The 26,474-nt window shown below is 43.4% G+C and overlaps 1 protein-coding gene across 1 annotated transcript in view; it reads right to left on the bottom strand.

Moving 5' to 3' along the window:
- Positions 1–26,474, bottom strand: part of GLG1 (golgi glycoprotein 1) — a 71,440-nt gene that overhangs the window by 5,895 nt on the left and 39,071 nt on the right. Inside the window, exons 9-26 of the mRNA XM_040254140.1 lie at positions 23,682–23,896; positions 21,298–21,419; positions 19,731–19,832; positions 17,775–17,928; positions 16,703–16,840; positions 14,491–14,577; positions 13,177–13,239; positions 12,312–12,425; positions 11,367–11,455; positions 10,013–10,130; positions 8,359–8,451; positions 5,900–6,037; positions 4,432–4,555; positions 3,442–3,584; positions 3,163–3,264; positions 2,229–2,336; positions 777–897; positions 64–170 (exon numbers count right to left, since the gene is read on the bottom strand). Of these exons, the coding sequence (XP_040110074.1) occupies positions 64–170; positions 777–897; positions 2,229–2,336; positions 3,163–3,264; positions 3,442–3,584; positions 4,432–4,555; positions 5,900–6,037; positions 8,359–8,451; positions 10,013–10,130; positions 11,367–11,455; positions 12,312–12,425; positions 13,177–13,239; positions 14,491–14,577; positions 16,703–16,840; positions 17,775–17,928; positions 19,731–19,832; positions 21,298–21,419; positions 23,682–23,896 (2,138 nt within the window). The remainder of the gene's footprint in view (positions 1–63; positions 171–776; positions 898–2,228; positions 2,337–3,162; positions 3,265–3,441; positions 3,585–4,431; positions 4,556–5,899; positions 6,038–8,358; positions 8,452–10,012; positions 10,131–11,366; positions 11,456–12,311; positions 12,426–13,176; positions 13,240–14,490; positions 14,578–16,702; positions 16,841–17,774; positions 17,929–19,730; positions 19,833–21,297; positions 21,420–23,681; positions 23,897–26,474) is intronic.

The following is a 26,474-nucleotide window of genomic DNA, read 5'->3' as shown; positions in this document are numbered from 1 at the left end:
GGGTCAGTGAAGTAACCCAAAGAGACTGGAAAACCCAGAGAGGAGATTCTCGAGGTTCACTACCTTTGCTGCGTAACTCCACATTTCAATCCGGTCATTGAGACGTTTTTTGCACTCCGGTTGTAACCTCACCCGCTTATCCTCCAGGGCCTCCATAAGGCAGGACATTTCTGTGCAAGGAAAGGGGTAAGAAGAGTCTGAAGATGTACAGAACAGAGATTTCAGTAAGGCTGGGGAGAAGGGTGCCTACCACCAGGGAATTCAGGTCCAGAGGCTACCCAAAGTGAAATCCCTTCAAGGACACTTAACCTAAGAGCTCACATGGGGAAGAATGTCTAAGGCTGGCTCTCCGGACTCTCTCTTAAAACCTCTTGATTCTCAGAGGACACAGATGGATTAGAAAGAGCCGTACCCTTGCCCAGGTTCCGCGTCACACAGGACCTGACCTCGGAGCCCACTGTGGCCACTAGGAAAGCTGTCGGAGCCGTTCGCTGGGCAAGGCAAGGAAGAGGGCCGTGATAATGACTAACTTTTGCCTCCCTGGTAAGTAACTCAACTTTCTCTTGTCAAATCTTTACCTCTGGTCAGGGTTGTACCACTGTACACCTGCAGATCACTCCTAAACTCACTTTTCACAAAATCAACCAGGGCCCCAGGGGTGCTGTCTATGGTTGAGCTGCAGCTACAGAACAGAGTCTCTGTAACTGGTGTCTCCGCAGGATCTCTGCTCCTCCCAAGACAGCTCAGAAAGGGCTAGAGTGAACACAGCGACTTACGACGCCCTCGGCCAGGGGTGATGGCCGCACAGTGGTGTTTAATGTCCAGGGCACAAGCTGTATGAAGAACCGGGTCCACGAAGATGTCTGCTTTGCTTTCCTTCAGCATGTTTAACACTTCCTAAGGCAAGAAGATCACAGAGAGCACTCTTATAGAGGACACACGGCGAATCTGTTGTCCGTAAATATTTCACGCACAAACAAGTCAAGGAGGGAAGGTTAAGCCAACAGAGGCTACTTGGAGATTGCTGGCAATGTGGTGAGGGTGCAAAGAACAGAGATTGGTAGCATCCAATTTAATTCAATAAATGTAATTTGGGGGCTGAGTGTACACAGAGCTGTTTGCTAAATAAAGCAGGGCAATATTAACAACAGAATCAGGTTTTGGCATTCTGGTATACCATATTATTAAATACTAAGTGTTAGTGTTTACACTGACTTAAAGCAGTTCTTTTGTTTCTATAGAACTCTGTAAATGTGAAACCTGAAAATCAGAGTAATAAGCTATATTAAAATTCCGAAACAGAAAAGCACATTTGTAAAATGTCTCACTTTGTCTACATTACCCTCAAAAGGAAAAAAAGAATTGAAAGCACCTAACTTCTACTGTGAGAACAATTCTTATCTGAGTTTAAAGATGTTCTGAACAACAGAAATACAAACATAACTGAAATCAACTTGGCAGACACTGTTATTAATGATGAAATCGCAGCAGATAGACAGTCCAGAAATACTTTCTTATGTAAAAATCAGTTTGCTCTCAATAGACTGCAAAACAACAATAAAAGCAAAGCAAAAAAAAAGAAGAGAAGTATTGTTCAAAAAGTCCTCCCTGAAGTTAAATGAAATCATTTGATGAAATGTTTGCAGGAAAATACGTGGATTTAGCATTCAAGCAACTCCTACCATTCTTCAGATCATGTGGAATCAGAAACATTTTTAGCAGATGAAAATATTTGCACACAATATTCACGCTGATTCAACAATATTATTGAAACGCTTTTCCAAAAAGAGATAAAGCTTTTTTAAAAAAGATCAAATATATATTATTTTGCTTATCAATTTCATAAGACAATGTATGTTAACTATCATATTTTGATAAAATTTTTTATGTGATGCTTCTGAAATGAGCTAGATTTTTAGTTTCATCAACTTTTATGGATGTAGTACCCTTACTGGTATATTGCAATTTACATTTTACTTCGGCATAGCACTTAAACATTGGTTTAGTCACGGAGACAAGACATATTCACAACTAATTAGTAGGCGTGTAAGAATATTTAAGTTACAGGCAATTAAGGGTCAAAAGCCCAATGAGTTTGGTAAGAAGAATGGACAGAATTCCTGGAAGGCAGGTTTCAATTTTACCACCGAGATGCACAGTCTATAGCTTTCAGAGGAAGAAGAGGAGAGAAAAGCAAGCGACAGAAAACGGAGATCGACGGTAGTTACCTTTTTACAGCCTTCTGTTTTGATTTTAAGCAGGTTGACCTTGAGGCACTCCTCTACCTGGCCGGTCTGCTCCTGGGCCGCTGCTTCTTCGGCGCACAGACTGGCGATCTGCTCGGGACACACGGAGAGCACAGGGCAGCCCTGCTCACACTGGGCTCCTGGGCCTCGGCATCACGCAGACTCACGGACCTCCCACAGGCACGCCCTGGGAGCCTCTCAAACGGGTCCCTGGTGGCTTTCGCTCCCCTCCCACCACATGGCAGGCCAGGCTCTGTTCTCCTTCACAAGGACTGGCACAGAGCCGAAAAACCCGTCAACATGAAGATACTTCATGCTGTTAACCTCCAGGCCTGAGTCAGACTGTCCCAGGCCTGGCCACAAAGACTACTCCCTGATTCCTCAAGAGGAAGGTCAGATAGCCAAGTAATATCCTAAAAGCAAATGCGTGACGTTCACAGAGCTTCAGGGTAAACCGAGCGGCATAACTTGGAAACACAAATGAAGGGGTCCTGACACACAGCCTGCAGCGCAGATCAAAACTGCAGCCTGCTTTTGGATAGCTTTATGAGTAAGCTTCTTTGAAATACCTTTAAAACTCATATCCATAAAACTGATGTATGGTGAACAAAGTTCTCAACATGGCCTTTTCCAGCCAGGAAGTCAATTTCCAAGAATAGGCCCTTCATCAGAGGTATTTATTACAGGAGCACTTCCATTTTTCTGGCAAGTGTTGGGTGTGTTTTCGGTTGACCATCAGAATAAGGAGAGGGATGACCAAATTAGACATAGACAGATAAAAGAACCAGGAGCTCAGACAATGGAGAGCCTAGAAGAATCCTGGATTCAGGGCTGAAGGGAAAGAGTAAAGAACTTATCTCCAATAAAACCCTCCTGACCAGCTCTGTTCACAGCAAGTTCTATACCCAAACCCTACCTCATCCGAGCAGTGGAGCTGGAGCTGGGGGTCGAGTCGGTAATCCAGAGCAGACTCCTGGATGATAATCCGGATCTGGTCTTCACAGTCTGAAGAGAGGCGCTACGTGTGACAAGGGAGAGTATGTCAGCCTACTAGAACATGTCAGCTTTCCACTTGGGCCCTGGCTCGGGGAAGATGTGAGAAAGGTCTTGGGGAAAGTGGCAGTAAGCTAAGGACCTCCAAAGAAAATGCTGTCAGAACTAGAGGAGGCCTCGTGCGAAGCCCAGGGCAGTCTACCTGGTCTGCGTATCTCAGCTTGAGGCAAGAGATGACTTGACCTTCTAACTCTGAATCATCCTTGGCCTTAGTCAGGATCCCATGACAGAATTTAGGGATGTCGGCTTTGCAGGCTTTCCTTAGCACGGGGTTTAAGCGGTAATCTAGAAGAAAGGAATAACCACATGGTAAAATACTCCACCTGGATTCACAAATGTTTTGAGATCCACTTACCCAAAGGGGGCATATTATATCAGTGACCGTCAAGAAACCATTAATTTTTTTATCCAGTAAATGTTTAATGGGCTCCTTCACTACACTGTTTTATTTCATTATTTACTTATTTTTATTTATTTTATTTACCTCCCTGTGGCTTGGAGGACCTTAGCTCCCTGACCAGGGAATGAACCTGGGCCACAAGAGTGAGAGTGAGGAGCCTAACCACTAGGCTGCCAGGCAACTCCCTCATGACGCTATTTTAAATCCTCAACATAACGTGGTGGAAGGGCAGACGTGGAGAATCCTACTCCCCAGCAGCTCTGCAGGGTCTATTCAGACCAACATTCTAAGCAGTCCTCACAAAAAGCATGCAGACATCAGTACCCTTCCCCATAATATTCAAAAATGCTGAATATCCAACTCAATTTGACCATTAAGTTACAAGGTCTTGCAACTTCGAGATTAAACGTCTCTGTTCTGAAACAGATCACCCATGCATTCTCCTGCCACATGCACGCAATTTTATTCAACCTCCAGACTTCTTCAAAGAACTCTAGTCCTAGTTCGTTTTGGATGCCCTCCAACGGCAGGTTTCCTGTGTTTTCAGCTTCCTCTTCCCCATGACTCTGTGTTCCTCTGGATACTCTTCAGGGAAGAGGTCATTTTGCTTATTACATCCAGACTCTGAACAGTCACAAGCACCAAAGCACCTTTAGTTTAATGAGGCAAGTATATGCCTACCCCGCTCCTCTCAAGCCCCACCCTGTGGGGCCAGGGAAGCCAGGACGGTACCTGTGTTCTGGGTGATCTGGCGCTTGGTTATCATCTGTTTGCATTTGGGATCCATCAATTCACTGTTTTTATTTTGCTTCAAACACTGCAACATAGTTTTAGAATCTGCTTCTGGACAGAATCTCTGCAAAAAAACCCAAAATTTTATAAAAATAGTTAATTGCCAAATGCGGCAGTTAACACCATATTTACCACTCTTAAATCTTCTAGGGAGCTTATGACAGAACCTAAAGGTATCACTTGGGACAAAAGAAACAGCAAGCCTGAATAAGCACCCAGCCTTCAGATCCCCTTTATCTATTCTCTACTATACTTCTCACATGTCTTTCTACTTCCTGTTTCTTATTTTGCATAGGACTGATTCCCTATTTACATGGCTATGCTATATTACATGGCATCTCATGAGCTTACTTACATATTGCTGACGAATGGACGTAACATTGGGCTAGGTGACCATGTGGCCCTCAAAGCATATCTACGCAACTCCAATGGGAAACTCAGGAGTGACCCACGAAACGATGTGAGCAAGGATGTGGGGAAATGACCTTTCTGGTTCATTCTTTAATTACAGGAGCTATTCTCCTAACAAATCCTGTGGAGCCAGATCTTGTACACTTGCTAGTGTCCTTGAAGTCAGAGATTCACTCTGACTAGTGATAAACTCATCTCTATCCGCTAATCCACCGTCTGTTAATTACAGTCCACTGGTCTTAATATGGGGATGCGGGTTGGTGATTGATTTTTATAAAAGGCATAAAAAATCTTAGAAAGCTCTCTCAAATCACAACCTGATATTTCCATTTTTACAGAGGGCTCAATTCTTCCAGACTCACCTAAAGAGACTTCTTACTTTCACAATTTTCTTTAGAGTTTGTTTGACAGAGTGAGAAGTATCGCTTTATTTAAAGGGACGTTGAAACAAGGGGTTAGCACTTTGATCTCTTTGTACGCATGCACAGATCCAGGAATGACATCTCGTCACCCCTGATGCAGGGGACGTTCACTGGAGACGCAAAAGAACCAAAAGAACTTGTAGAACAAAAAAGCCGTCGATGGCGGTAGACAGATGGCAGTAGACAGGACATCTGATAGTGACTTTTTCAGTAGGCCTCCACCAACCACCTCAAAACTCACCATATATTCAGTGGGCCTCGATTTTCTTGTGTCTCAGGTCAAAGTGAGGTCAGTCATTGTGGCTTAGTGGTTCTCAAACTGGAGCTGCCTTGGAACTCGTGGGTGCTTGTGAAAACAGAAGCCACCACGTGCAGAGACTGCCTCAAGAGGTCAGGTGGGGCCTGAGAGTCTAAGTCCCCAGGTGGTGCTGGTGCTGCAGGTCTAGGGGCCGGAGTTCGAGAACCACGGCCTTAGCTGTATAACACAGGTTGACGCTGAAAGGCTGTGTGCATTCACTGTGAAATGTGAGGCGCTCGTGCTGTTGTCTCTGTGGCCCCGGCTCTAGAGCCCTTACCTTTATCATCTGCTTGCAGACTCGCATGAGCGTGTAGTCTAGTTCCGGGTCCATCATCTCCGTCTCCTGCAGCTTAAACACTTTCTGGTGGCAACGTGGGCTCAGCTGCTTCTTGTTTTCTTTTAGACACTCAATAATCTAAGGCATAAGCATTATGGACAAGTTAAGGGGTGGATCAGGGACTGATAATCCACGCTTCCTGACTAAAGCATTCAGTTCTTAGTGCATTCCTCATTTTTCTATCTGGGCATCTTCCATTTCTAATTCCTAGGTAACAGGAATTGGGATTTCCTCACAAAGGAGAATTAGATTTATAGATCTACAACCTCAGGGACAGAGGCAAACCAAATGCATAAAAATGATGGATGACGAGCAGGCTGCACTGGAAGTCTGTGGGGAAGGAAACCCTCTCAAGAGTCCTGGTTTCTTCTCCCGTCCAGGGTTGTTTCTTGTAAGATTTCTTTTGGAGCATACATCAGGCTCTCTACCTTTCCCTGCAGCAATAACCCTGACTCAACAGTAGGCACAAGCCAGGAAGTTCAGCTCAACTCATCATCTATCATATGGGAATAGAGCATTAGATGCCAGGTATGAACCAGACCCAATCCTTGCCCCTGAAGGGTGAGGGTTAAGGATGCTGGCAGAGACTCCCAGCCAAGGACTGGCGGCACCAGAAGGCAGACAGAGTAAGGACGCTTTCAGCCGAGAACCTCGGGAGAGACAGGAGGTCTGTCAGCACCTTGACTTCAGGGATCAGGCCTCAATACTGTCAAAGAATAAATTTGGTTTAAGACACCCGGTTTGTGGAAATTTGGCAGCTCTATAAAACTAACATTCAGATGTGAGGTTTACAATGGACCTCTCATCAGAGGCTTCAGGGCTTTCTTTGGTGGGCCAGAGGTTAAGACTCCACACTACCCGTGAGGGGGTGCAGGTTCAATCCCTGGTCAAGAAACTAAGATCCCAAAGGCTGTGTGCATGGCACAGCTTAAAAAACAAAAACCGAACAAAACAAGAAATAAAACTATGCATAAAAGAGTATGGAGTGAAATAAAGTACTGTAAGACAAAAAAAAAAATCCATCAACCTAGCATTCTATATACAGCAAACCTGTTTTTCAAAAACGAAGACAGAAAAAAAAAAAAAGAAAACAGACTTTCTCACACAAGCAAAAACTGAGGCAATTCACTATCCATACATACAGCTCAAAAAAAAAAAGTTAAAAAAAGAAGTTCTTCAGGCAGAAGGGAAAACATATATAGGTCAAAACCTTGGATCTACATAAAGAAAGGAAGAGCATTAGAAAAGGAAAAAAATGATTTTTCTTATTTTTAGCTGATATAACTGGTAACAGCCTAGTAACAACGTACCGGGGGATCATGGCATATGCATAAAAAATGAATAATGTCAAAAGGGATGGGCAGAAGGAACTGTAAGTGCGCTTTATTAAAATACATACATTGGGGAAAAAAAAGAAAAGAAACGACAAGATCCAACTGGTGGTCTCTCTGAAGAGCAGAATGGAAAGCCTAAAATGATAAATTATGAATCTGGGAAACAGAACTGAAGAACTACCTGAGTGTAGGATAGACAGAGAAAGAAAGGAAAAACGTGGAAGAAAAACGGACATGGAGGCCAGCTTCAGATGTTCCAAATGTCTAACAGGAGTTCCAGAAGGAAGGATAAGGGAATTTTTGAAAGAACAATGTCTGAGAATTTCCTTGAACTGAAGTAGGGACATGAATTCTGAGACCGAGGCAACAAGGATAATAAAAACAAAAACCAGATCTAACTATAGCACAGTGAAATTACAGATCATTAAAGACACAGACAAAACTCAGAGGTAGATTAACTACACAGAGCTGAGAATCAGACTGACATCGGTCTTTGCATCGCCCACAGCAGATACTAGAAGACAACGAAGCCTTCATCTCTGAGGCTGAAGCATGTGGCCATGCCATGAACTACAAGAGGTAGATCCGACATCAGAAGAACACTGAAACAAAAACACTTTACTGCACCTCATTCCTGGTGATTCTGGCGAGGGCCCTGTTCTGTGAATTAGAGGGGAAAACAAAAACACCTCCCACGGTGGTTCTTATGTGACCTCCAGTTAAGAACTTCTGTGCAACGGGATCAAATCAGAGAAAAACGAATTTTGGAGGTGCAGAGTGTTGGGAAAGCTATAGACAGGAGGAGGCGCTGGAAGGACCACTGGGAGTTTACTAGGCAGGCAAGGTGGGGGAGGACAAGGTAACCAGAGAGAAGGAAGAGAATGAATCGGTGGCAAAGAGGAATGAAGGTGAGCAAAAGTACTCTGCTTGAGAAAAGTAGCCTGGTGTGGCTTAAGAAGGGATGATCAGGCAGGACAGGATGGGACCTATCCTACCTGCAGAAAATTACTAAAAAGATACCTTCATACTACTTTCACCATCAAAAAATAAAAACCAAAAAGTTACCTGCGCGTTACCATACTGCACAGTGGAACAGTGGTTCCTGATGTCACCTTTGCAGGCTTCATACAGATCTGGTTCCAGGCGGATGTCCTCTGTCTGTATGAGAGAGCCAGCATGGGAAAGTGAGCTCACTGCGCTGGTGAGATCAAATGCTCTACCCATTTGTCGACTCGACCTCGTCTGGTGCCCATAACTGCTATTCAGTTAAGTGGCAGCAAGGGCCACTGCAATTATGGGAGGAGGAGGACTGAATTTCAGTTTGGCCACTATGTAGCTTCACAGCCTTGGACTTTCTTTGCAAAATGAAATGCTACCATTCTACTCTGACCCCTTCACAGGACTGCTGTGAGATGAAATAAGGTAGTATGATGTGGAAACCACTCTGAGAGATAAAATCATATGGAAGTAGGATTCTACTTTTATTCTTATTTTACTGAAAGAGCCACATTCACATCTAGGGACCCAAAGTTTCTATTATAAAAGGATGCATAGGCCAGTTCCACTGAAAACATAATTATCACTGAATTATTACCTCTATATGTGGAAACCCGGTCATGCAACTTTGGGGATGTTAGTATTCTCTGGTGTTCATTACTACTTTCTGCTTAGAATGACTCTTCTCAAGAAGACTCTTGAGAGTGTCCTGGACTGCAAGGAGATCAAACCAGTCAATCCTAAAGGAAATCAGTCCTGAATATTCACTGGAAGGACTGATGCTGAAGCTGACATTCCAGTACTTTGGCCACCTGATGCGAAGAACTGACTCACTGGAAAAGACCCTGATGCTGGGAAAGATTGAAGGCAGGAGAGAGGGACAACAGAACATGAGATGGCTGGATGGCATCACTGACTCAATGGACATGAGTTTGAGCAAGCTCTGGGAGTTGGTGATGGACAGGGAGGCCTGGAATGCTGCAGTCCACAGGGTCACAAAGTCAGACATCACTGAGCGACTGAATTGAACTGAGGTGAAACAAATACAATTCAAAATACAAAACATAAAATTAATACATATTTTTAGCTGTCTTAACATGGCTTGGGCCTCACCTCAAAAGTAAAGTGGAAGGTGTCCTCTCACAGTGTACACTGGGCGCCTTCCCAACACCCACGTCACCTTGATCATAAGTAAGCTCATCAGTGAGTGCCTCCCCTGACAGGGGACGGGGCACAGATCTCAAACTACACAATCCAATTGGAGAGGAGGGCCTCTGTTTCATGTGGGGTCAGTTTTCTCGTTTCTGTTTTCCTGCTGGAGATGAGTATTGGAGCAGGTGGCCTGGGTGTTGCGGGCAGCCATTGTGCAGCCATGAGGGAAACCAGCCTTAATGATGAAGCTGGTGCCCAAGGACAGCAGAGTGGAAAGGGAGAGACCTCAACCCTTGAGGACATTATTGATGCAATGATTGGCATCACACGCTCACAGCTTGTCTTACTTACAGCTGGACTTCCAGTTACTGTGGTAAAAAAATACTTAATCATGTTATAAAAAAAAAAGGGAAATGAGAAGCTGTCCTCTGGTAAAACTTTAGCACACAGCTCCAAGTCTTAACCATCACGCTTGTGGCTAAAATCTTCCAATTTGCCCTCGCCCTTCACCCAGCTCTCTAAACCCTGCCCTGTGGTTCCTGGGACCAGCGGCTGTGCTCCCAGGCATTACCATCTCCAGCTCCTCCACCCGTAGCTGCTTGCGGCACTTCAGGGACACCCTGTGTTCCTTGACTTCCTGGAGAGTGTCGTTGCGCACGGTGGTGCTCAGGCAGATCACCACGTCCACCCTGCGTGGAAAGAAGAGGCCTGAACCGGGCTGGAGCCACAGAGAAGCAGACGGCCAAGACCTGGGCTGGGGCAGGGGCCACACCACCCCTCCAGGGCCCATGTACCCCTTTACCATGTTCTGAATGCCTTTCCTGTTAAGTCTCACTGTGTTTTCAGAGCGCTCAATGCAGCAATTTGACTGTACACGTCACAAACACTGGGCCCCAGCCCGAATGCCGACAACATGCCTGGCTGGTGGGGAGGCCACAGAGGGGACGTGTGTCCAAGGACAGTTACCTGTTTTGTCAAACACATGTGACCAGAGAGGAATGCTACTCCACTCTCAACTCTGGACAATGTCTTTGCTACACTGTGAAAATATACTCTGAAAAGGATAGAAACCTAAGCAAAAATGGGAACCCGGTTTATCTGAGGGGAAATGCGTTCCAGAAGTTTACTTCTACGAAGAGCAGCACAGAAGAATTTGGGAAGCCATGCTATCAAAGCTCATCGTTCTCCTCATTAGGACCTGGTTCCTAGATGAATGAAGTGTTTGTTTCTTTACTACTCTCTCACTCAGTGAAGGCCTGTGTGGCTTCCCTGAGAGATGATGCCGGAGGACATCAGCTAACCTCCTCTCCACACTGCAACCTGCTCACCTAAGTACACAAAGCTGTATCTGCTTCATCAGTTAGGCGGTCTGCACGGGGAAATGAAACAATGCTCCTTTAGGCCACAGTCTCCCCACTTCAGAACTACCGCCAGGCGTGGCTCTCGGCTGCCACAGAGAGGCTCTGTCCAGGCAGCCCGGGGCCCGGCTGTAACACCAAAGCGGGTGTGAAGGGGGTCACCCTCCCAGACGGTGGCCGGCCGTAACACCAAGGGGGTGTGCAGGAGGTCACCCTCCCAGACAGGGCTCAGCCGTAACACCAAGGGGGTGTGCAGGAGGTCACCCTCCCAGGCGGGGCTTGGCTGTAAGATCAAGGGGGTGTGTAGGAAGTCTCCCTCCCAGATGGGGTCTGGCCGTAACACCAAGGAAGTGTGCAGGGGGTCACCCTCCCAGACAGGGTCCGGCTGTAACACCAAAGGGGTATGCAGGAGGTTACCCTCCCAGACGGGGCTCGGCTGTAACACCAAGGGGGTGTGCAGGAGGTTACCCTCCCAGACGGCGGCTGGCTGCCTGACATCTTAGCTACTCATCCAGCAGCCAAGAGGGGCCATAGCGAGGCAGAACGAATCAGTTAAAAGCTACATACTTCTTCTTTATGTTGGGGCAAAGTTTCAACACGTCCTCCTTGCAGGCCATCTTAAACTTGTAAGAGAACCGAAAATCCTTCATCTGCACCTGAACAAGAGGATGGAAAAGAAAATCAGAAGCTCTGTGACAAGGCCTCACCCGCAGTGCTGGGCGTAACTGCTCATATGCTGTTTGCAGCAGCCTGCCTCCCGGCCAGCTCAACCCTGTCTCCCTCAGGCTCCCTGCCTTGCGGAGCTCCCTGCGGCACGCTCCCAGGAAGCATGATCTTCTGATCTTCTGCTCCTAGGCACGCCGGCTTCCAGTCACACACAGGCGGGGCCTCTCCCCCGAGGTCTCCTCGCGGTGTGCTGCCTCACTTCCTTGACGCTTCCATTCAAACACCTCCTTCTCGAGTCCTCTTTTCTCCATCACCCTGCAGGCCTTATGCTGCTTTATTTTTCTTCACAAACTCAGCTGAAACTATATGCTTATATGTAATTGTGTTTTTGCGTTTCTCTCACCAGAATGCACCCAGATGGCCGAGGGCAGGGTGTGTCTATTCTTCCCCATCTCCCAGTGCCCACAGTCCAGAGGCCCTGAGAACCACTCGAGGAAGCGGTCAGGGAGGCTATGCCCCAAGAAGAGGTCAGTTTTACAAAGATGACTAGATTTCATCCTCCTGGCAAGGAAGTGCTTGCTTTATTAGAAATACTTCAGTTAGGCCTGGGGTAACTACGAAGACTATGGTTTAATCTTCTTATTCAAATGCCAGACCTGGGTAGCATGATTTAAAAGAAAGAAAGGCTTAGATCCTAGTGTACTGATACCCATCTGAGCTGCTGCACTAAACAAGTATTTGGAAAAAATGATTTTTCACTGAAGAGGTGCTCTGATGTCCTGAAAGAGGAACAGGTTCAACAGCCTAATCACTGGAGACAAGAAGGACGTGCCGGGCACTACTGACCAGCTGGAAGTGGGTGACTCCGACGGCGCACTTCTCGTTCATATCCTTCTGGTGTTTGTTCTGAATCAGACACTCCATCAGGTCCCCAGAGTCTATCTGGTTATCTGCCACATCCTGGGGAAGGCAGTGCATACTTAACACTTCATTTGTAACCATTCTTTAGCAAACCCTGCACCCCAGCCCATGCAAAAATGCAAACAAGACTGATTCCGGAGCCATTACAAATAAGGCACATCAGAAATTATGTCCAAACAAGCCTGAGAAATGAAGCACCGATGTTCAGTGAGAGAAAATTAACACAGCAAGTTGCCTGCATGAAGCTCCAATAAAAACGTGTACTATGCAGTTCTTTTAACTCCTTTCCTTATATGGAGCGGGCAGCAGGCTTGGGGGTAACATCTAACATTGTCTCCTGGTTGTCAAGACTCCTATGGTTCCTGAGTATGCTTTACTCCCACAATTTAGGTAGTTCAGTGAGTCATAAAGTAATAGAATTCCCTCAACATCAGGTAGAAGGAGACAGCTGAAAGGGGAGAGACACCCTACTGTTAACAAATCTTGGTGGTATGTACTGAAGGCAACTCAGTCCTGCTAAGGGGATTCCCTCTTCTCCTTTCCTTACAAAGGGCATCTTGGCAAGTGCTTCTAACCACCTCTCTGGCCGTCCACGAGGGGTCAGCAAACAGGGTTTCCCAGGGTGGCAGACTCCTCCTGATTCCTCCTGATGTTGTTTACATTTTCAACTTTAACTTGTTAAAGTTGGTTATCACTCAGGAATAATGTGGGCATTGTAAGTTCAATGCACGTGGGGGCCAGAGCCCTAGTGAAATTGGTTCTAACCCACGTTCCTCCAGATGTCACTTACGTGGCAAAAGTTCTGAATGATGGGCTCACAGGCTCTCATCAGCAAGGCTTCTATTTGAATGTCCTGTGGAAAATTAAAACACGAGTAATTCTGCTTTAGAAAGGGCCAGGGTAGGGGGGGGAGCTGGTTCTTTCTCTGCATCAGTGCCATCTGATGGGTAAATAACCCAGTAAGTGTGTTTGGGAGCTTTCCCAGCATTTCAGTGAGCGCCGCAGCGTGAACAGAGGTGCTACGCTCCTCCTCTAACGCTCCTTCACGGCACAGCGGAAGGCGAGTTTTCCAGAGACAGATTCCCCTTGCGCTTGAACAAGAGGCAAGGCAGGATTAAGAGCAGTGGGGAGAAAAAAAAATTTACAAATAATACTAGAGTATGTAAAGCCTTTGGAGTTTCTCCCCAGAGCCAAGTAGTTCAAAATGAAAAAGGAGTAACTGACATCTATCACCCTGTCATCAGACCAGACGACAAACCGCTGCCTTTTGGGAACACACACTAACCGCCTTCAAGGGAAGTAACTGCTGTGCAGCACCAGCTGCTGAAATAACACTGTCCTTTAAAGAGCTGCACACCCCAGAACGTCCTCATTAGCCCACAAGGATGATGGGAATAAGACAGAAGCTGACAGGAGATAAAAGAAGGCAGCACACTTCTGAAAAAATAGAAGTGAAAAAAAAAAAAAAGACCCTGAGAAATATAATTTTATATATTGCCCATTTTGACAACTTAAATGGTTCTAAAAGGCTAATGATAAAACAGCAATTCCCCATTTCCCTGATGTCTGGCCCTACAAAACAACTTAAGCATTTTTAACTGCCTCTCCCCTTCAATGATAAGCTCTGTATTTTAAAATAGTATGCCTATGCTTAGAAGCTTTTTTAAATCTCACTTTTTATATTTTAGTGGGTTTTAGGATGGAACAAAGAAAAACACATGTAATCAGTCTTCCACGTTTAACTGCAAATTCCAGGCTTTTATTTCAGTGAACACATATTACCAAATGATCTAACTGAAAGAGCTAACGGATGACAGAATAGGAGTGCTTGGGCTATCCTTGAATGTGACTAATACTGGTCTAGTCCCTGTGTTAATTCCAATTTATGAAGCAGATCAAAGGGCTAAATGCTGGAGAAACGAGGAAAGGGGTTCAGGAAGCATTACAATACTCTTCTTGATAAAGCAAGCAGGCAATCTGACAAGGTTGCTTTTGTTCTACAGAGAAGCTGCTCTCTCAAGAGTCTAGAAACAGCAGAACTAAGAAGGAAAGAAAGGCTGCTGCTGACAGGGCACTTTTCTTCCACTAGTTGCAAACTGCTTACCTCAGATTCTAACTCGGTGAGGTTGCCGACTATATCTCTGCACTCCACAGCTAAGTCATCGAGATGATCCTGGAGGCATTCAAGCTCCTGCAAAGAAAAAGACAATCTCTTAGCATCTGTTAATTATATCAACGATCAAGGGGAGATGAGATAACAGTGTCCACTTCCTTTACAGAGGTCTTTTCTTTTTAAAATGATTACACTGAACAAAATGCTAAAGCTTTATTTGATTCTCCAAATTGGGATTGTTGAAAAGATAATGAATGATTTGATGTATCAGGGTTGTTAAGAGGGTCAAAGCGGTACAGCAACCATGCAAATCCTTCAGAAGGCCAAACTGGTAAGTCCACAAAGAGTCACCGTTCAGGTGTTCTCCGAGTCTGAAGATCTTACAGGCCTTCATTCCATTCTGTCAACACCCTGCTAATCTGTACTTTCATGATAATCGCTGGACAAAATACACAGTGCAAGAGACGGCATATTTTAAGACTCCTCATGGGCAAAGCAGCCGGGGGACACAGGGTCTAAAACACAGTAGAGAATGAATAGGTCCTGCAAATCAAGCCTGGGACTCTAACTCTTGCTGCATAAAAGGATCCTCTGAGGACACCTGCACAACAGGTGAGCACCGGAGCTTGAGTAACTGAACGCTGTCTTACCTGGGGACTGAGCTGGAGCTACCCTGCAACACCAGTCTATTATTATACCTAGAGGTTTTATGTTTTACACTTAGCTTACTTCCCCAAAGCACACGAACAGCTATTTATCAGCAAAGGGCTCTGTTAAAGGATTAGGTTTAACTTCCTGACTATTCTGCAAGAACCTGTTTTGCAAGCAGAATGGAAGAGGAGGAGGACTGCAGGAATTATACAAGAGTCAGAAAGGCAGTGAAGGCGTGGGGGACCCTAAAGGAAAATGCGTAAAACTTCTGGGAGGAGACAAATGGCTAAAGGGAAAGTTCCATTTGTGAACTCATTTCCTAAGTTTAACTCAACAGTGATGGGCTGTAAAGCTTTCTCACCGTTACTTTACAGAGGGTATGAAAGGAAACTGTTTCGTGGGATTCCATATGACCACATCCCTTGTTCCACTAGACAGAGGCAGCAGAAAGCTAAATTATCTGGCATTTACTAACAATAAACTCGACAGAACTACAGCAGGCCCGGGAAACAGACGGCCAATAATGATATTCCCAGGCCAAGAGATCTGAGTAGGCGTTATGTTGCTTTTAAAACTGTCCAGTTCCTACATATATGACTTTTTACTAGTTTAATCCCAGAGGGTGTTTTGGAACTGTTCATGCCTCGTTCTAGTATTAATGGGGCTTTAAACTAGCAGCTGCTCCACACTGCTGGGTTCCTTCACCTAGAGATGAAAGATAAGCCATCTTCCCACTTATTGTGCTGGATGCAGTAACATATCTTTAATACCTTTTTTTTTTTTTTAAACTAGGCACAAGATCCTAACAAGCCACTTAGAGCACGTGCCTGATTCTTGGGACTAGTCCTTTTCTACACTTTCCTGAAGAGGTTATACAATAAAATGTAACAAGTGCCTGGCTAGGGTTGTGAGCTCTGAGAAAGAAAGTCAATACACTTCATTTCTCTGAACATCAGCTGCATCAATTGCTAAGTGGAAACTATCATTCCATTCCTTCGTCTCTTTTCGATCTGTGGCAGGGCAAGCACATACACTATCCACGCCCATCAGTATTTACATATCAGTGTACACATTCATACCCTGCCTTCCCTCAAAAGAACTTAACATACCTTATAAAAGAAAAAAAAAGCAAGATACAATAAATTAAAAATGAGAGGAAAAAAAAAAGGGAAACTTTAAGGAAAGTGGCATGAAGCCAGTAGCAAGTCAGTACACAAAATGCCTACAACAAAATCTTACACGCTTGCTAAAGGAAGGCTGAATCTTTGGCTCAAGGCTTTTCAAGAGGCAACACAAGGAGAGAAAACAATCAGTTATAAAATGTAGTAACTGTAACATTCAACCAAACTAGCTGCTTGGGAGAAGCACAATTACAGAGACCAAAGGGAGCATTTTCCTCAGGATTTCTTATAGAGAGAACAATGAATAGTACACCAAACCCCTCTGTGAAGTCGGTGGAGACGGGTTTCTCGGTGCCCAGCCCACGCGGATGCTCGTCGTGACCAGCACTACTGCTGTCACCGCAGGACAAGCAGGCCGCCTTGCCACCTACCTGTCCCGTCTCTGGTTTCTCACTGCACCATTTCCCCAGATCGATCAGGCACTTGTCTTGGAGGGCGGGATCCAACTTAACATCCATGGCGCGCTGGTGGAGGATCCTCTGGACTTCAGCTCGGCATTCCCGTGAGAGCTATACGAGAAATAAGAAGCAAAATACTAACCAAGTGACACGAGATATAGAAAAATCTATCATCAGAAAACTAATATATCTTTATAGTTATTTGAACCAAACTTTGTATCTCATCTCTTCCACAAGAAAAATTAAATGTTCTAGGAGGCTTCTGAACACCTTTACCTCTTGGAATGTGATGATACATTCAGCATTTTCTAATGAAACACTATCCTTTGCTCAGAGGATCCTGATAAATGTGAGCTAGGACCAAATCACTACGCTGCACACATGAAACATATAATACTGTAAGTCAAATGTCAATTAAAATGTGAACTGGATTTGTCTGGATAAGGTAGAGAGTTTTTTTGTTTAGCTAAACTAATGTGCCAGGACTCTGTGAATCTGGAGTAGAATGCTGGTCCTGATTTAAGAGAGAACAAACAGTATGGGACCGGCAGGCAGCAAATGTTGCCAAACATACACAAATTTCCCAACAAGAGGCAGCAGAGGAATACCAAGAGCAGGGGGGAGGCTGCAGCTTCCCCAGTGCACCTGGGGGAGGCCCCATCAATACAGGCTTTACGGGTCCTTCCGCCAAGCGCAGACGCCTAACAGCCCTTTACGTCTTGGCTAAGAGCTTCTAATGGGTCTTTAAAGCTACGTAAAGTTAGGGTGGCAGAATCTGTCTACTTGTCTGTTTATATTTTGGTAACATAAAGGAAAACTGGAAATGTCTTCTCATTTTGTTAAAAACATAAAATCAGATGGGAAGAAGGTGGTAGAACAACTCTATGTACAGTCACTGAATGAAGAACCTTCAAGTAATGCAGTAACCCTCTTCGCCAGATGCACTAACAGTTGTCTTAGGATGAACAACAATCACAACAGTTTGTAGCAAACGAATTAAACAAATGACCGACAGGAAGAAATGAAGTCGGCATTGCGTGCATACCCTCCTGCCCTGCTCCTCAGTGCGGTAAGCATGGCGGTATAAGCAGGAGAACACAGCTCCGGGAGGCATAAGTTCACTGGTTTCATTCCAACCGTGGGTGTGGCAAAGACGCGATGCATCTCCCTGGCATTTGCGGTACAAGACAGGGTCCAGCCTGTAAGGTTAAGAGTTCAGAGACAGTTACTCTTTCTATGCCTTCCCTCCCAATGGCATGCTATGGGGTTTCGCAAGGTGCTTGTCTGCGTACCGGTCGACAATCATTTCTAGGGTAATGGAGAAAGCAGGTAAGCACAAGTATATTTCTGAATTCTGTTCTTCAAGAACACACAGTAGTCAATCTGGAGAAGTTTAACCCTTAAAACAGAGGATTTAAGTTCTACCTCAAAGACGGTATCTTGCAGTGTAAGGCACACAACATTACAATAATAGACCCGGCATTAACATGCCCTGGTTGAAATGAGACAACAAGGGCTGTAGCTATCACCAGGAAATTTGCAACTTTTCCTTAACATTTTTTTCCAAGTGTGACTATAATTCAATCCTACTTGCTATACTAGATTCATTAAGATCAGAAAAGGACAAGATAAATAATCTTACTCAGGTTCCTTTCTAGTAGTTTCCTATGCAAGGTAAGGCAGTTACATTTTTAGTTTACCTGTACATGCTTATCAATTTTAAAAACTTTTTTGACAGTTAATTCTGACTCTGGAGACAGTGAGTTAGGTGATGAGCCAGATGCATCTCCAAATCAGACCAATGGATATTTCATTCTGTCTACATGATAATGTCAAATTTGAGGGAGGGCTACTTAATGGGAGGAAAAAGGCTAATATTTAATAAGCAGCTTTAAAGACTGTGAAGCACAGGGGGGGAGGTGGGAGGGAGGTTCCAGAGAGAGGGGACATACATACACCTATGGCTGATTCACGTTGATATTTGGCAGAAACCAACACAATATTATAAAGCAATTATCTTCCAATTAAAAATATAAAGATTGTGAAGCATCTTTTGATCATGGATGAAGGAATCACAGAAAAGAAAAAACCAAAAGACATTAGAAACCAAAACCCAAAGACATAATTTTTTAAGGTAATAGACTCAGTTAGCTCTTTGCTATTTCAGTTTAGACAGCATGAGTAAGCATGGGGAAATTCCCACTCCACTTTCTGAAGTCCTTTCAGGAGCTAACTTGAGGAAACAAAAACACACTGAGTCTTCAAATAATCTCTTTTCAGTAAAGTACGGGGGTAAAACATATATTAATCACCAGAAAAAGAAAAAGAAAAATGACCAAAGCACAGTGGCTAAAAACAACTGAATCAGGAAGCAGCTCAACTTGAGGGGCAGGAAGAGCAGCCTGGTCCAGAGGTGGGAAGGGAAAATAAGGTGTGGAAAGAGGGAGAGACTGCAGCCAGCACAACGGTTATTCTGACCATGACAGAGAGTCTTTTAGTTCATCAGCCTCCCTCCCCCCTTTTCTGGTTAACAGGATGAGAAGACAATCAAGTTGTATTGATAAGAGCTTCTTAAGATAGGATAAATTTAATGACTTTGAATTAGTCACAGAAATAAAGTAAAATCCCATACCCAAGACAAATCAATAAAAATTAAAAATCACTACTCTCTTCTTAGAGATGTATTTGAAGATGCTTCCGCTGCCCCACAGGTGCCCAAGTTCTTTCCAGATGGATGTCTGTGATATCAGAAACACCTGGCCCTGCCTGCCAACGTAGAAATTAGTGGGGACACGGGGACAGACCTGCAGGGGCTGTCTCTGCCTTTAGATACTGTTCTGAAAGCAAGAAAGAGGTTTTTCTGGAGATCAGAGTGCCAGCTATCCCACAACTTAACAAAAACAAATTACTAGTAATTATCTAAAAAAATACATGTGAAGGACAGTGACTATCCAGGATATCAGGCAGAGGCTTACACTTATTATGGCTTCAGAATACTCACTTCCAATCTCGGGAGATGAAATACTGCAGCTCTAGGAGACGGTGTTCACAATCTTCCACCATTTTCTCCGTGTATAAATGTTCCATCAGGCACGAGAGGATCCTGGGCAGAAACCAGGGGTGAAAGTATAACAAGGGACAGTTCTGGCTCAGAACTCTCATACCAGTACTTCCTTGTCTGCAGAAAAAGCCATTCAGCTATTTTCCTAGGCAATCAGGAACTTACTTTCCCAAGAATCACTCAAATTAACTCAACCTAACCGTGACTCTGCCTTCTATCAACTTCAGAGCCACTTAGCACTGAGGACTCAGCTTATACAAGATCTGTGTGCAGCTGCTTTATAATTAGCTGTTTATTACGAGAAACTTCCAACCATACAAGAGTAGAGAATCATATAATATCCATCTTCCCCTCCCATAGCTTTATCAATCTACGGCCAAGTTTGTTTTAACCCTATACCCCCTTAGATGATATTTTGAAGTAAATCCCAGATACCCTATCACTTCATTTGTAAATACTTCAGCATGTTTCTCTATAATATGGAAACATAATACCTTTAACCATCAAAGAAATTAATTTAAAAATCCTTAACATAATGAAATATCCTGTCAGCTTTCAAAATTTTTCCAACTGTCTCACGCCTTTTCACATCGTTCCAAATCAGGACCCAGAAAAGGTCTACATTCTGCATTTAATTGATAGTATCTTAAATCTATTTTATCTGTAGGTATTCCCCCCGCCCCCGCCTCCTTAATAGTTGGCCAAGTTGTTTTCCTGTTGGTAAATAGTCAGTCTTAACAGTGTCTGTCTACTTCCTCCAACCTCCTTTCTTAAGGAAGAAGACCTTTCTCTAACCTCTTACCCCAGCATGAACAGCTGGAGGGTATGCAGAGCAGAACAGAAACGTGGACTGCATTTGCTTTACACAGTTGGGCACTGCTGGCTGCAGGCTATAAAGATTTTTGCAGAATGGGAAACCTGTTCTTTCCTGCAACCTGGTTTTAAGAGCTATCTGTATATCATATAGGATAAAATCAATACGTGAGACTCCAGTGATTTATCATAGCATTTTACAGCTTTCCTAGATCTTGGATATAACTTCAGAGTTCACTGTGTCCACAATGAACCCTTCTAACCACCACATTTTGTGTTTTATTTCAAGTATAATTAATTACTCTCCAATAATTGTCAAGAAGCCAACGTATATGAGTCAATATTCAAATGGAATGGAAAGTATACAGCCAAACAAAGCATGTATCATTTTATCCTGAGACTTTCTCTTTTATTTGGCCATTAAGTAGACTGATTCAGTGACCTGATGTCTAGGACTGCATTCACAGCCACTGTCAACAGGCATCAAGACAAAGCCAGGACTAGGTTCTCCACCCCACCGATGAGGCAGAGCCCAGGTCTCAATCCCAACACTAGTCTTAACAAAAGCTGGTCTGTGTTCCTGTTTCATGAAATTCCAGTTGCTGAACCATCCGAAAGTCATTTGAGGCTATGTTCCCCATGTTGCGCTACCAGATACGATATGTGGATAAATACCACAAACAAGATAACCTACATTGGGTCTCCGGATCTTATGTGTTTGCAGGCTGTCTGTATTACAGATTCACAAGCTTCATTCAAAGCTCTATCAATGCGGTAATCTGCACCAGGGTCAGTCTCCTGAATCAGTGTTTGAAGCTGGATTAAAAAAAAAAAAAAGGAAGGAAGAAAGAAAGAAAGTCATTTAACATCTAGGGTGAGCAGCGTTGTATCTTTAATCAGTTCTCAGCATGGGATATCACAATGTACTCTTAACAAAGTACTACAATTGTCACTGGCCAAGCTTAACAGCTCTGGTCAAATATGTTGCAACTGGTTCCTGTACTTTGCAGGATTATATATAACTCATTGTAGGGATAGCTTGCCTACCTGTATGAACCATCCCTGGATATTTGCACAACAAAAGAACCTTACAATATAAAAGCTGCCTCTTTCCTCACATCTATTAATCAAATTATTATAAATTTGACATTCAGTGCCAAGCCAGACCTGAGTAGAGAAGAGTCAACAGAAGATATTTCCAGTAAGAGATCTGATGTCTTAAAAATCTAGAATTTGAATTTTGCTGCAAAGACACTGGCATAAAACAAGTATACTCTGGTTCATTAAAAGGAAATGTGAGATTTCAGTTGTAAGAAATATCAATTATAGAAAATAAGAATATAATATTACTTATATTTCCTATTTTTTCTCAACTTTTTAAATATACCTAAGAGATAAACCAGAGCTTGTCTATCACAGTATACAGAAAAATATTTGTCATTATGCAGCTGAAAATGAGTATTTATTCTTTAACATTTACTTCTGCTTCCAACCTTTGTCATAAAATAAAGTGAAAGCATGAGAAGATGTGCCTCAGATTCTTTTTTTTCCTGTCTTTGAGGCGAAAGCAGTTGGGGCACAGAAGAAAAAGCTCTAAATTAAGGATGAGAAAACCTGAGTTCTATTAATAGTCTGGCACTGCCAGATATTAGCTCTGAGAACAAAGGCAAGTTGATTAACCTCTAAGTTCCAGATTTTTTAACTGTGGAGGATTATAATAAAGAATAATATGTAGAAGGTTGTGTAAGCTGCAAAGCTTTTTACAGATTAAAAATAATCATTATTACTACAGATGGGCAGCAGATGGTGTTTTGGGGGTGGAAATCTTAAATAACACAAAGCAAATTTGAAAACTACAATCCTTCTGCTTGGGGTTCCTTTTGTTCCAAGCTAAAGAATTGGAGACCTTTTTGTGTCATGAATTTAGCCTCTGTAGGAGCCTTCTCTGAGCCTCATACATTTTACCTACAAGCTTACAGAGGTTCATACAAAAGCACTGACCCCATCACATATTTGATCAGAGAACAAAGATCAAAAGAAAATGAAAAAAGAAAAATCCCAAATCTGTCTATTCTCAAAGAAGTCAACAAACAAGATGAGAGAAACAGGAAAAATTTCCAATTTCCTGGGATGGAAATTATTTATACCAATTCTTTGTGGCAATTTGAAGAAGCTACAAAATGCAGTTGTCAGTCAGTAGGAAGATTATTACTACTGTCAAATGACTACCAATTTTATTTATGATGTTTGATGATGAAGACCAAAATATTTACATCTTTTTTTGAGAGACTGTTATTAGGCATCATGCAAGTCTGAAAGTTTCTCTAAGAACTGTATCAATTAAATATCCACGATTGACCGGCCAACTCTGAGCATTCTCCATGCATGCACCAGACTGCACGTTCTAAAAGATGACAGTGAGTGCCCGACAGAACAGGAGGCTAACAGCTCAAGGGATCACCACCACACCAGAATCCAGTGACAGCAGTGCGGGACGTTAACTAAGGACATGAATGGTTACGTGATTATACATCTATTCCTTCCCTGACTGCTTAGAAAAACCCGAGAAAACACTTCCAAAAAATGACTCGTCTAGAGGACAAACAGCAGTCTCTTTGGTCTAGGAGAGACTGAGCCCAGATTTGTTCAGTCATAGCTGAAAAGAATTTAAGTTCATGTTCACAGGGTATTTGGAAGAGTATATACTCATTAATAATTATTCTGAAGCTTCACAGTTTGTTAACAGATCACTAAATCAAAGCCACCAAGCAGAAAACAAAGAAAATTAATGGTCAACCACAGACAAGTGTGGAAGTCTATTGCATAAAGGAAGGAAACTCTGGAGAAACCAATTACTGCAGAACATTCCTCCATCTGACTGAGGATAGATAATGAAGCAGACAACTAAGAAGATTTTCTCCTTCTAGATCATCTATCTTCAGTTTTTGCCTAGTTCTTAATACCTAAAGTTCACTGTGACGACACAGATGATCCAGATAAATAAGCTCAGGAAGAGGAGGTTCCTCAGCAGATACAATGTTTTAACATGAAAAATGGCAGAAGAAAACGGGTCCTTACCGCTTGCTGGCAGTTCATCCCGAGGCTCCCCTTCTCCCCCCGCACCACTTTCATCAGGCAGTGCAGGGTCCGCCCTTTCCGATGCAGCCCCGAGCAATGGTGCTCGATCTCCCCTCGGCAGCTCAGGATGATCTCGGGGCTCAGAGAGAAATCTTCCATCAGCATGCGGCGGTAGTCTAGCATCTCCCCCTGGCACTCGCTGCTCACCTGCCGCCCTGTGTGGAGGCAAGGCACAGCACCGCAGGGCATCGGGATCAGATGCTGCTACACATGGGAAGCACAAGTCTATCCCTCGACCACAATATATGACTGAAAAGCTGAGACTTCCGCAACAGCTTTATCAGCATACAACTCCAAAGACTAGGGCTTACCTTGTCAGTGTTCTGTCTTACACAGATAATGCATGTGTTTTGCCAACAGAAGTCTTATCAGTATAAGATAACTCCTAGGGTGAAAATGAAAGCCAGGAAAATCCCTGGCTTACAGCCTCTAAGCTTGTGGAAAAAACTTCAGACACTCACTACAGCTCCCCAACTCTTCCTTGAGCTGTCAATGCCATCTGCGAAAACTTATTAAAAAAACAGCAACAACTTGACTGCGGCATGCTGCCATGCTGTGCTCGGTCACGTCTGACTCTGCAGCCCCGTGGACAGTGGCCCGCCAGGCTCCTTTGTCTATGGAATTCTGCAGCCAAGAACACTGGAGTGGGGCGCCATTTCCTTCTCCAGGGGCTCTTCCTGACCCAAGGATCAAATCTGCATCTCTTGCGTCTCCTGCACTGTAGGTGAATTATTTACCACCAAGGTATAAATGACATGTAACAGACTACACTTTTAAAACATAACTGGGTAAGTCTGATATACATATGCATCAATGGAACCATCGACATAATCAAGATACTGAACATATATCCATCAACTCCAAAAGCTTCCTCATGTTCCTTTAGAATCCCTCCCTTTCCTCTCTACCACTTACCTCACACCCAGTCAACCACTGCTTTGCTTTCTGTGACTACAGATTGGTTTACCAGTTTGCAGTTTTTAGAAGTTCATGTAAATAAGGTTCATATAAATGGAATCACATGCTATGTATGAACTCCTTTTTGGGGTCTGACTTCAGACTTTTTGAGATTCAACCATGAATCAAGTGTGTTCCTTTTTACTGCCAAGTAATATCATCCTATTATGTGATTATGCTACAATTTGTTTAAAATTCTTTAAACCATTTATGGACATTTGGGTTATTTCCAGTGTTGGGCTATTACAAATAAGCTGTTATGAGCATTCATGCACAAAAGTTTATATGGACATGTGCTTTCCCATCTCTTGGGTAAACATCTAGGAGTTACACGGCTGGGTCATAAGGTAGATGTACACAGAACTTTTTAAGAAACTGGCAAGCTACTTTCCAAAGTGGCTGCGCCATTTAAACTCCCATCAGCAGTGCAGTTCCAGTCCTTTCACACCCTTGCCAACACTCAACGTGGTCAGACTTTCTAGTGTTAACAAGATTACTGGAGTGGGCAGCCATTCCCTTCTCCAGGGGAACCCTCCCGACCCAGGGATCGAACCTGAGTCTCCTGCACTGCAGGTGGATTCTTTGCTGTCTGAGCCACCAGGGACTCCCAACAATCTATATAACTTCTATGAATTATCTGTTCATATGCTATGGCTGTGTACTTGTGGAGTCTTTTTGTGTTTCCTGTTAATTTGCAGTTTAAGAAGATTATCTATTTTTTTTAAAAATACCAAATTAGATGTTTTATTGTTTTATGATATGCCTTTACTAGTCCCCAATCTCCACCTTTACATTTCAGGAAAATTTCATCAAATACCCAGACCATAATCAAAATTCTCCAAATTGCCTTCAAAATGTCCTTTGTTTGGTAGTCAGTCCAAGACCATGCACTCTCTCTGGTTGCTATTCTACTGGCTTTTAAGAGATTTTAACTGCCCAGATACAAAAAAAAAAAAAAAAATCACCACAAACTTCTGAGCTTTAACAACTGATCTTTTCCCACCTAACTTTTAATCACTAGTCAATTGTCCCAGCATGATTCATTAAGCAGCTAGGAACTTCATTTTTAATAGCCTATAGTCCATATTACGAAATATTCTTTTTTTTGAAAAATTTTTTGGCTACGCCAAAACATGCAGCGTGTAGGAGCGAATCCTCACCCCTGCAACAGAAGCATGGAGTCTCAGCCACTGGACCTCCAGGAAGGTCCCAAGAAATGTTCTTTCTTAAGGACCCTGACCTTTAAACATCCTTGGTTCCTTTGTCAAGGATTCACTTTCGGACTGAACAGACTCTGAGTCTGACCTTATGAGATAATCCTTTCTTCCTTTTCTGTTTAACTTGATAAACACTGTTAGACTAATAACAGTACTTATCACCGACCATATGCTAACTGCTATGTCAAATATGTTCAGTCCTCGTAAGAACGCCTCAACGCAGGGAACGTATTTTTGTTTTATAGATAGAAAAGTGAGATTTAGAGATTAAGAAACATAAACAATGGCCACCCAGCCAGTTAGTTTGCTGAAAGAGTCATAATTTGATGTCTCTCTGACCCAAAGCTAATGTGCTAAATCATTATACTTCCCTGACTCTCCTAAAAGTGCTGTGGAACAAGCATTTTAAAAATTAAAATTTGAATTTGAGAAATAAAACTTAAAAAAAAAAAAAACTGGGACGTAAAGAAAAACAGAATTTAAGGCCATTAAGAGGAAAGGCCTTCAACAAGACTGAGGGCCCCCAAGCACTCAGCCTAGAGTTCTGCTTCCATAGAAA

The sequence above is a fragment of the Oryx dammah genome, unplaced genomic scaffold (genome assembly GCF_014754425.2).
Source record: "Oryx dammah isolate SB20612 unplaced genomic scaffold, SCBI_Odam_1.1 HiC_scaffold_13, whole genome shotgun sequence".
NCBI lineage: Eukaryota > Metazoa > Chordata > Mammalia > Artiodactyla > Bovidae > Oryx > Oryx dammah.
This window is presented reverse-complemented; position numbering and strand designations above follow the sequence as displayed.